The sequence below is a fragment of the Stegastes partitus genome, unplaced genomic scaffold, assembly GCF_000690725.1.
Source record: "Stegastes partitus isolate 25-593 unplaced genomic scaffold, Stegastes_partitus-1.0.2 Scaffold459, whole genome shotgun sequence".
Taxonomy (NCBI): domain Eukaryota; kingdom Metazoa; phylum Chordata; class Actinopteri; family Pomacentridae; genus Stegastes; species Stegastes partitus.
This window is the reverse complement of record NW_007578190.1, coordinates 245646-257275: the sequence shown is the minus strand read 5'-3', so window position 1 is coordinate 257275 and position 11630 is coordinate 245646. Positions and strand designations below refer to the sequence as shown.

The 11630-nt window shown below is 44.0% G+C and overlaps 2 protein-coding genes across 2 annotated transcripts in view; both read right to left on the bottom strand.

Moving 5' to 3' along the window:
* Window positions 1–1306: 1306 nt before the first annotated feature.
* On the bottom strand, window positions 1307–9354 carry uqcrc2a (ubiquinol-cytochrome c reductase core protein 2a). Its single transcript, XM_008286570.1, has 14 exons — window positions 9254–9354; window positions 7751–7852; window positions 7516–7665; window positions 7163–7227; window positions 6982–7038; window positions 6762–6886; window positions 5443–5540; window positions 5280–5337; window positions 5051–5143; window positions 4770–4969; window positions 3901–3981; window positions 3738–3814; window positions 3491–3644; window positions 1307–1944 (listed from the first exon to the last, which is right to left on the bottom strand). Exons 1-14 carry the CDS (start codon window positions 9284–9286, stop codon window positions 1861–1863), a joined length of 1377 nt encoding a protein of 458 aa, XP_008284792.1. The 5' UTR covers window positions 9287–9354; the 3' UTR covers window positions 1307–1860.
* A 1022-nt stretch (window positions 9355–10376) lies between these two features.
* LOC103360703 (kelch-like protein 20) overlaps window positions 10377–11630 on the bottom strand; it is an 11963-nt gene continuing 10709 nt past the window's right edge. Inside the window, exon 12 of the mRNA XM_008286571.1 lies at window positions 10377–11215. Within this exon, the coding sequence (XP_008284793.1) occupies window positions 11059–11215 (157 nt within the window). The 3' untranslated portion in view covers window positions 10377–11058. The remainder of the gene's footprint in view (window positions 11216–11630) is intronic.

Sequence of the window (11630 nt, the reverse complement as noted above, 5' to 3'; positions counted from 1 at the left end):
CAGTCCCCTAAACTTAAACATATGATTCTGTCTGAACCAAACACAGCAAACTACACAAGTATTTACCTGGAGTACTTCTAGATGGGAACAATACTACCAGGTTAAACGTTTAATCTGTAAAAACAAAAAAAGAAAAGAAATAACAGCATTCAAAGAGGTCTGATCTCAAAATAGGAGCTTTCAGTTTGATTTGATCGCAGCTGCCTCATATTTACTTTAATGGTGCAAATAAAACAGAATACATTTGAAAACGTTGACATAATATAATCATTTCTATAATAAAACTCATATTTTGAGATTAGACCTCCTTTCCTAATTACCAATGAATACTTTTTATCAGACAATTCAGTCATTCTTTAGCTTAGTGTTGAAAACTAATTATATTTACTCATCTATTCCTCTTAAATAGGAACACTCATGAGGTACTTAACACTTGAGTATCATTACTTTATACTTGCAGTAGACTCCACTACATTTATCTGACAATGACAAGCTACTTTCCAGATTTAACTGAGATCAATAACATACGCTCCAGCTGAAAAACGATGCATTCTCGTTGACCTACTGGGAAACAGCTTCATAATAATGTACAAACTGTTGATCAACGGCGTGATGACACAGCACAACACAAACCTTCCACTGGAACACTTCAGTCCCAGCTTCACAGCAGTTCCTTCACTTTAATGATCGGATCTACTGATTAATCGCAAATTTGCACCATTAAAGTAAATAAGCTGTGACCTTATCATCTGAAAATCAAACTTAAAACACACATTTAGAAAATTAGACTGTCTTTGAATGCTGTTTTTTGTGTGTGATTTTTTTTCTTTTTCTTTTTTTTCAGCCTAAACACTTAATTAAAATGATAATCCACAGCTGTGACTGACACACTCAACCTATTATTCCAGTATAAAAGACCTCCAGGTAAATACTTGTGTAGACAGAATAATATACTTAAGTTTAGGGGACAAAACACCACCTGGAGACTGTGGAAACCCAAAAGTTTATCCTGATTTTAAGTCGTCAGCAGTGAAAACTAACTATTTTCACTAAAGTGATTAAAATCAAAGCGTTCTTGACACTTCATACTCGAGCATTTGAATATTTTTGCTACTTTGCAGATGCAGTATACTTCACTACAATTAAACTGCTCTGCAGATCCATATTTAATCTGCATTTGCTCCATTTAAAAATGCTATTTTTAAAATACAGTAAAAATAGTCTTAATGAAGCAGCAACAACATTTGAATTGTGCCTAAACTGGTGAATACTAATCAACACGATAACACAAAAATGTCACAATGACTTGGACCGGGACACGTAGAGGACTTTTATTTTGATTATGTACATTTTCTCACTTCCCAAAAGATCAGATCTCATAGTTTTTGGGCTTTTTTCTATAACTGTTAAATCTGCTGTCTGGACAACCAAAGCCTCTAAGATAAAATGTTCAGTTCTGGATTAAAGGAAACTTTACAGGACTTCTGGGGCCCTCTGCTGGTCAACGGAGGGAACAACACCTCTGAAATAAATGCACTCTCATACTCCACTCTGCCTCGGAGTTCATTCCGAGATGCAAAATTCAAACAACCACCACCTGTTTTACGGTCATTACTTTAATTTACATAGATATACAGTGAAGTTGACAAGAAGCCCAAAAGGGAAAGCTGCTTTACGAGCCTGCAGCTCCCCGTCGGTGAACACATACTGCAGGACAGACTACAAATGATCGGTGACATCCAATGAACTGCTGCAGGACGCTGTGGCTCTGAGGTCCTCTTTCCTTATTATTACTTTTTTTTTTAAAACAGCCAGACACAGCAGAGCCGAGTTAAAATCGACTGTTCTTATGGTTTATTTTCATACTTCATCCACAAACGGTGTATTACTGAGATGTCCGGTAGCTACCATGGTCTTCTTGCCGGCCACAAATTTTTTCGCAGCCTGTGAAGAAAAGACAGAAAACGTTGGATTTGTTGTCGAGTTCTGCTGAGTAATGCTGAACGATAAATCACAACATTGTCAGTGCACGAACGCATTTCGAGGGGGCCTCGGTCCATCAGGACCAGAACCTCCCGCCAAAAGAAGAGTTTCTTTCCATCTGCCACCAGCCTCATGAACAATGCACAGGACCTCCACTGACCCGACCCAGTCCGACCCAGCCCGACCCGCCCCCTCTATGGACAGCACACGTTACATGAACATGTTGTCTCTCTGCTCAACATCTCATTATCCTCACTGTTCATGCTGCACCTCCACACCCTGCATCCTACTGCAGCTCTATGGTTCTTATTTAAACTGAAGTTAATTCTTCACTGCACAATATCTTTTGCTTCTGCTTTGCACTACCACATGTGTTTTTATTTTTTAGCTATTTTTCTATTTCTATCTTGTTCCTCACTGTGTATATTTGTTGTTGCACCGACGCACCAGAACTAATTACTCGTATTGTGCAAAATACACCTGCCAATAAATCTGATTGTGATTCTGATTTGTGGTCATTAAATAAAGAGCCTAAGCAGAAGCTTAACCACAAAAATAGGTGAAATTAATACAAAATCTGTGATATTTCTGTATATTGTAAGTATGTAGAACGTACAGATGTCATGCTTCATACAGTATTTTAAAGACAATTGAAAACAAAAAGAATATCTGGTGTGTCACGATCCGACAAACTTCTAAATGTAACGACTAACGCTGCATTTGTATTGTTTCTCAACCAACTGAAATTTTATTCCCCAAAACTGAAAGAAACTGTTGAGTCTTAACCGGATGACTCTTACAAAACAATCTTTCGATAACAGATGGAGAAAAATCAGGAATAAAAGGAGGAGAAACTGGAGGTGAAAGTACGGCAGCAGCATCACAGTCGCGTTACCATGACAACAGCTGTGAAGTCAAACGAGGCGGCGGAGGCACCGAGAAGAAACAGAACGGTGAATCTGCATTGTTGGTTTGTTTGAATTAAAGAGGAAATTCTTGTGCCAAATAAGAGCCACGAATCATCAGGAGCAACGGGAGGAATGGAGGGAACTGCCTTAACTTAAGGGACGTTTCTGCAGCCGAGCCGTCGGACTGTCGGCCATCGGTCCACCTGAACACTACGGGACGTTTTCACATCCCTCCCTCCGCTAACGCTGCTGTCCTGTAAATGTTTGCATTCTTGGAAAAGGTCTCCTGTTACGAAACGATTTCAATGCAGGGATCAAAACTTTTTCCTTGCGATTGTGAACAAACGGCATGTTGGTTGTCTTTGGTTGAAACTTGATTCGATCTAAAGCACACAAAACCAAAAACGGACCGACAGGAACAACTAATTCCCACACACAGGAGGAGTTTGCTCGTTCAACCACAGAGATTATCTACATTTTAAGGGCTTACATTAGAAGTTAAAGCAAAACGGTGGATGTAATTAATGGAACAGACACTACACGTGGATGATCACTTTTACAAGCGTCTTCTCACCGCCTCTGCCCGTGAAATCACTCACCTTGACCACGTCGTCCTGGGTGACGGCGTCTATGGCCTTGAGGGTGGCGTCAGGGACCTGGTAGGCTCCAGTGGCCAGAGCCTGAGCACCGATCTCCTCCATCAGGCTCTCAGAGCTCTCGGTCGACATCAGGTACTCAGCTTTCACCTGGTTCCTGCGTAGAGTCGCAGACCGGCGTCAAGACGTGCTAACATGAGTTTAGGTACAACTGCAAAACAACAAAACCGCCTCCTCGCAGTAAACTCACTTTGCTCTGGTGACGTCAGCCGCTGACACGCCTCCCTCCGCCATGCTGCTCACCTGAGCGATGGCAGCTTTGATCACCTGCACGGACAAAGGAGACGAGTTTGGTACGACGGACATTTTGGCCCATTTTAGACGAAGTTGCACACAGAAAACCTGGCAGTCACCTCTTCTGCAGAGTGAGCTTGTGCGATGGTGTAGACGCCAAACAGGCCGGAGTCAGAGTACGAGGCGTTGAAGGCGGTGGCCTGGAAGACAAGCAGAGGTCATCAAGAGACCAACTCCAACCCAGCATGCCACCATAAAGGCCCACAAATGACAACACCTCCCTTTTCCAGCTGAGCTACAGACCATTTAAAGACACACTTTTGTTTGCATTCAGTTAAAACATTTAGCAGACCGTGCTGAATGCCCTAACGTTGGCTGTGTGACACAATTTCTCCTTCGCTTTTTACAGCAGCTGAGATGTCTAGGAAATATGAACAAATAACTTCCACGACTGCACGTGTTCAGAAACTCCCGGAGGTCAAACAAGAACATCTAAGTTGTCTTCTTTGTGTCCGTAATGGTCAGTGTGTCGGATACTTTTGTGCTCTCTTCAGACGTCCACGCGCAGCCTAAAAATTCTGACCGTAAGCGAGGATGTTCTCCGTTATCCACCCTTTTATCATTTATCAGGAAAACAGTTGCATCTTTAGTGCTTAGATTTTGAGCTACACGTTGACGACTCTAAATTCTCCAGAACTCCTGCGCCGACGTCGTCACGTTTCAGGAATAATCTCTGACACGTCCTGCTAACACAGCTTAACTGTCACAACCATCCACAGGATCCTCGTGTGCTTTTCTGTGTTTGATGTGTGGGGACCGTCTGCATCTACCTTACAGCTTGCATAATATAAATAGAACCACATACATGTTTGCTGTCTGCTTCAAAAAGAAAATGCAATCCTGAGAATGAAATCCAGCCCTCTAATAGCACCGTCATCGCTGTTTTCAGAACTGGCACAGAGACTGTTTCTGCGAGTCTTTAACTTACATCAAAGGGCTGTGTGGTAGCTTTGGCGATACCCTGGCTCAGTTTGCTGGTGATGCTGCAGCCCCTCTTTACGTGTGGACCGCCTCCCAGGATCCCTTGCAGCACAGTGAAGGCATTAGCCTCAGCGCTACCCGTCACAGCGCCCTCGCTGGCCACCAGGGCGTGGACCAGGGCATCGTTGTTCTGCACCCGCAGCTCACCTACATGCAAAACATGGTCATGAAAATGAAGCAGCGGTGGATCTTAAGAGTGTAGTGTTGCTTCTTGACACAAGTTTTTACCTCCACGGTAAACAGCTTTAGCAACAGGAGCTCCGGCCCCGCTGTGGACGCTCAGCCGCTCGCCCACCTGCCTCAAGACGGAGTGTTTCACACCTGGACGTATAAATAGGACAGATCAACGCACAACTGTAATAAACACAGTTTCCACATGCCAGCATTGAATCACTGCCTGTGTGACGCACATCAAACAGCTTGACTAACAAAGCCTGATGAGAAAGGCGACACCCACCTAGTCCCACCAGAGCCATTCTGCCAGTGGTGAACGTGTCCTGAACAAACGAGAGCAGCTGCAGGAGGAGGAGAGGAGTGTAAGAACCACACATTTTTCAGGAAGTTTATTCTCCCCAAGCTGTCGGTGAATAACTCTGGAAGTGCAAACACAACACACGTACCTGCTCAGGGGAGATCCGGCCGACCATGAAGTCAGGGCAGTACAGAGAGTTGGACAGGGCATTTTTGTAAGCGACTTCATGCAACATCTCAATTATACCTGCAGGAGAAAACAGAATAACTTCAGAACCAATACATTTAGCACTTAAAAAACAGACTTCCATTTTGAACACTGTTAATCTCCACATGACTTCTACAGACCTTTTAATAACACACTAAATGTAATACTTGTTTATGATCAAATGGTCTTAATGAACGATGCACAACCAACAGAGTCAATACGGCCTGGTGGTATTTATGATTGCAGGACCACAGTACACAACAGGAACTTCTAATAATGTAACTATTTTAATTAATATGACCAGGACCCAGATATGCACAGAAGTGCACAGAAGTCACATGATAGGAAATGAAATGAAGTCAAGTGAGGAAAATGATGCATCCGGCTACGACTGCTTCTCTGCTCACTGTGTCTGCAACGGTTCCCACGACATGAAGAGACGCAACTAATTCACACGAGCATTTTAAACAGCTCAGCAGATAGTTATTCAATTCATCTGATGACACAAATTCCAGTGTTTTTCTAACATCACATGTACATGCATGACGAGTGTCCAAGCTAGCTGCTTTAAACAGCCCCCTGCTGCACCACCCGCTGTCACAACAGCCCCACTGCTGCTCAAAAACGTTCCATCACCAACATTCGTGCGTGCCTACAGTAAGCAGGAGAATATTTGTTGTTGTCGTTTTTTTTGTTTTAAGAAACTGACCTCAGTGCCGAAGCATAAAGGCTGATATCTAATGACTCTAATGTCTCCATCCCGCTAAGAATCTGCACTTTGGAGCCTAAAGCTAAGAAGCTGGGGACCAGGATGGATGCACACCTCCTCTCCTAGTGTTATACATGAACTTATTCAGGTCTTACATCAACTCCACATTACTAATTTCAAGTCCAGGGATCTAACCAGGTGTCGCACCAGACGCAGACACCCATCGTTCACTCGGGCTCATACGCTCTAGCGTTGAGCAGCTCTACAAACATTTTGGAGGGAAATCCTTTGAGGGAGTTTTCACTGTCAGAATGTGGCAATGTCACAGAAAGCCAAATGACAGCCTGAGGGGCCCAAGTTAAGTTTGATCGGGGCTTCACCGGGTCCTTGGCGATACACCCACCGAGTCTGAAGCAGATCAGATGAACGGTTGGGGATCTGAAGGACACGGTTGCTTATAACGTCCGTGCTCCTCAATTTGTCATCAAAAATGTCAAAGTTTGATTTTCCTCCATCACGTTATGAGCTGGATTCTTGCTCCCGGTACCGACCTATCTGAGGACACTGCTGAGCCAGAGCCTTGTCGATCTTCACCCTGGACGTCAGTTCGTCCACCTCCCACGGCCGGAACTCCTGAGCTGTGGTCACGCTGACCAGAAACTCCAACAACGAATCTCTAAACACGGACAGAACAGCGAGATGAACAGTGAGCTTTAGACAAGTTTTAATCAAACAGGAAAAATAGAAACAGGCTAAAATAATGTGACTTACAGGTCATCTCTCAAACACTCTGCCGTGTACACTGTGGTCTCTCTGGATGACGTCACGCTGGACGTGGACAAACGACAGCACAGCTGGTTGTACGTGTTGCACTGCGTTTAAACTGGTATCTATTTATAACTATGAAAACAGCAACTGTGAGTGTGTGCATGTGCAGAAAGTACTCACTGACCTCAGGCTGCCCCCGATGGCTTCCACACCACGACAGAGCCTGAAGGCAGAGACACCCTTTGTAGTCTAAAAAAAAAAGAAAGACGTAGGTGGTGTGAGAAATGAGAGTTGATAGGCTGAGGGTGGTGGTGCTGCTTCACAAAACTGTACTATATTAAAACTATGCTGTTAAAGAAAAAGAAAAAAAGAGGAGACAGCAAAACCATGCTCTAGTCTGTCAGATGGCATCTTTGCTGCAGTCTGTCGCTGTGAGAGAAACTGTCAAGCTAACACTCACGAATATAATTAATGCAGTTACAGCAGAAATCGGTTTCTTGGAGGCATCGCACGTTCACAAACTCATTCACAAATTACCAGGTTTGCTGCCAGTCGTAAGACGTGAGAGACGCCCCGGTTCTGCGTCGTCTCATAGCGGCTCCCAGCCTTCACAAACAAACCGACACGGGACAGGGGGGAGTAGTTCTCCAGCGACGCTATCACCAGACCGTTTGGGAGCTTTGACACCTGCAAAGAAACACGTTACGAGAAGCAGGAGATCAGACTGAGGACAAACACGCCTCCATTCACACACACAACGAACGGCGCCTACCTGGACATTTTGGGGAGGGAGAGGTGCAGCTGTGGAGGGTTTCCTGATGGTGAGGGGTTCAGTCAGAGCTTCGCTCCTCCTGGCAGCAGCATAGCAACGTTTCTGTGGGTTGTGGTGACACCGAATTATAGACAATGACTTCTTCAGTAGCAGTTTCCTTGTTCTTTTTCTAAACGAAGTGTTGAGCTCCCTGACTTCACCTCACAGGAGGTCTTCATGAAACAAATGCAGCTTCAAGGAGTGTCAACATTGCAGGTGAATAGCTAGCTGGGCAAGAATACACTGAAGAAATATGGGCTTGGTTGAGTTCTCCTGGCCTTTTAAAGTAAAGGACAAGAAAACACTTTCTAAATTACCCAGAAGGCTGAACTGTAAAGCACGTTTGACTCACTGTCTTTGTTCCTAAACCTCCAAGGAGAGATGACGGGTGTCAGTACAACAGCTATCAACATTTTTTGGTTAACCAGGTTTTTCTGGTAGAAAACTGCTGTGATACCATTTTAAAACTTTATACAGTTGCACATGATACTCAGGAAGTGCATTTACGCCGGACACTGTCCCATAACGAAGGAAAGTTAATGAAACATCCTCTACATTTTTCTGTCTATTAAGTGCAGCAGCAGCAGCGGAAAACAGACTCTCAGCAAATCAGGACCATGTGTAAAACACATTTATGCTTTTTTTTTCTACATCACCGCTCAGACAACAGAGGTGGTGATATAAATCCTAAACTGTTAAATAGAGCAAGTTTTGAGACAGAAAATGAAGGCGTGTGAACTACGGCTGCATGACGACTTCATGACAATACTTTTATGAATTATGACTTGAAACTTAGTCTACAACCCAAACTTATTCACTCAGCCAACTTTGTGGGTTTCATAATGATCTCTGACAGTTTTTCTTGTGCACAGCTCATACTGCAGGTCATCATGCCAGCCTGTCCTGATGCACGGTGAGGTGACTGGGAAGAGGGTGACCTGAGGTGACCTGAGGTGACCTGTGTAAATTTAGTACTCTCAGGCCACAGTCCCTACATGTGTCCTGTCAACAAAGCCTGACATTACTGTGACTGGAAACATATCGCTGACTTATCTGGATGTCAGCACGTTGTGACCTTATGAGGGGCGACTTTGGCAAAACCTCGAAAAAGAAATTTCGGATCCGTGAGTTCAGAGATGACCTTCAGGTTGCATCCAGCTGAGCGAGGATCCGCACGAAGGCTAAAGCCAAGCTTACCCGCCCTGACAAGGTGTTAAAAGGTGAAGGTAACCTGCATTTTATGGCTTTCAGTCCGTGTGAATGACCGAAGGCGAAGGCGTTACTTTCCTCGGCTGCCTGACACCGAGTCAACCTGCATTAGCTGCCACCTAGCAGGCTAACTAGCTAGCGAGCTAACTGCTAAAGGCTGCTTCGGTTTTCGGGCAGGTTTGGAAGCGAAACGAGCAGAGTGAAGATTCAGCGGGTCACTGCGCTCACATCGAACCGAGAAAACACGGGGCTCACCGATAGGTTGTTCAAGGACCGGATTCCTCTCATGACTCCTGACTCTCTCCTTCAGCCGGTACAGAAAGACAGCTATGGCGGCGGACTTACGTCAGACCCACAATGCACTGCGCCGCGCAGCCGCCCAAAGATGATGTAGCGACTCAAGATAGACTTCGGCTGCTGCAGCAAGTTCAGGCCTTCAGGCTCGTCATTTAGCAGATGTTGTTTGTAGGATGTGGTCGCTGTCTGCGTGCCTCAAAGTGGTTGTGTTTAAATGTCCCCCGGATTTCAAGAGATTTGGTAAAACAGCGTTCTCCCATCATAGCCCATGGTCAGGGTCAGGTCTAAAACAACTCTAAAACCAGACTCATCCATTAATGAGTTTAGGAGCATCATAAAGAACACAGTAAAAGAGGAATGTCACTGTGTTTACTGAGAGGCCACTGTCCTTGAATAGCTGTTGATCTGTTATTTTGATTTATTTATTTCTTGACGTAGTGTGGCTACTACTCAATAAATAAATAAACAAGAGGAATTTATGTATTTATACAAGGTTAACAAAATACAAATAAAAACACCTGACAATAACCCATGATAAAAAATAAATCATCTCTTAATAACTGGACTATTTCCAAGTTGATAAGTGGAGTTATTTCTCTCTTTACCACCATTATGGTAAAATGTATTGTTATATTACAGCAAACACAATATTAAAAAAAACACTGGCTCCAAATAGAAAGTGAATACACCAGAAATGTACGCACCAGTTATCACTGACTCACAGGTAAACAAACAAACTGAGTACATATGTGAGTGCATCATTATAAACCAACCTGTGAGGAACACAACTTGACTGTGTCTATCTGGAAAAGAACTGCCAGAAAAACTAAAAAATTTAAAAAAAAAATCAGATTGTGTGGCCTCACAGATATGGAAAAGGATACGGGAAGATCAGCACTAACCAGGAACACTACTGTGACTATTTTGACTTCCTAAATACCACGTAGATATATACTGTAAGTCGGAAGACTCAAAATATTAATAATGGTCTCAAAAAGTGTTCGACTCTTGTAGGAAATGTTTTTGTTTTTTTGTGTGGTCACTTGTTTGTTTTTGGAAAGAGAGAAAAAAGCGACCGGCCTTCACAGTAGAGAATTAAACATCTTTATTACAACTCAGCTTCACCTAAATTCACTAAAATGCATGACGCACATGACATTAAAAAAATACTGTATACTCAACGTGTTACAGGTCGTAAAGACAATCATTGAGAACGTACAAAGTGTAATTACAAAACACTGCTTACATGTACACGTCTTTCACAGGTTACCTTCAAATAGTGGAAATTCACAATTTGATTCTTTGGCCCACAGAGCACTTTTTTTTTTTTTTTTTTCTTTTTTAATAAAACGAAATGTTTACCAACCCCCAATAAATACATCACATAACAATACAAAAATACACTATGTTGGCTGGAAAACCCTTCTGATTGGAGGTGCTGGACACAGAAACGACACCCTAAACATGTTCACATCACACAGCGACTTTCGACTGCTGAGCAATTCGTGGATCACAGTAGCTTGAGATTGTGATGGTTCCTTTGTCGCCACGCAAAAAACAGGAACCCACGTGAGTGCGACTTTTTCCCCAAGCCGTCATCGATTACAACTTTTTGTCGCCAGTGACGGCTCGAACAGCTCCGCGCCAACTCCAGGCGTCGCTTCTCAGTTCGCTGGTCTCCTCAGCTCTGAGCTTTGTGGCGCAGCGTCGCCAAGGAGGGTGCAAGTAACAACCACGGACGACTTCCCACTCGATGTCCCGCCTCAGTTCTCGTTGGCCATCCCGGGACAGCTGCACATGCGGATGTCCTTCCTCAGCTGCAGAGACACACAGCTGAGCCAGCTGCGACTGGTGGGCATCTCGCCGACAATCTCCCAGGTGTCGGTGTCGTCACAGTATCTCTCGATAGTGTCATGGTATCTGCACAGAAAGAGTGATCAGCATTGAACGGCTGGAAGCTCAGCTGTGTCTGACAGTAAGAAGGTTAATGCTCCTGTTACGAAGTCACAGAAACAAAATCAAGAATCAAACTTCCTCCTTGAGTTTTGAATGTATGTAAACATTAGGTCAACTGAGGGCTGAACTACGAAGTGGGACGAGTGAGTCAGCAGATGTGTTGAGCTTCAAGTCAGCGTTTTCAGTGTCATGAAGGTGGCTCTTTGTTAACCTGCTAGATCTCCATGGTAACTGATGCTGCAGAGCAAGACCACCACGGTAACTGATGCTGCAGAGTTAGATCTCCACGGTAACTGATGCTGCAGAGTTAGATCTCCACGGTAACTGATGCTGCAGAGCTAAACCACCACGGTAACTGATGCTGCAGAGTTAGATCTCC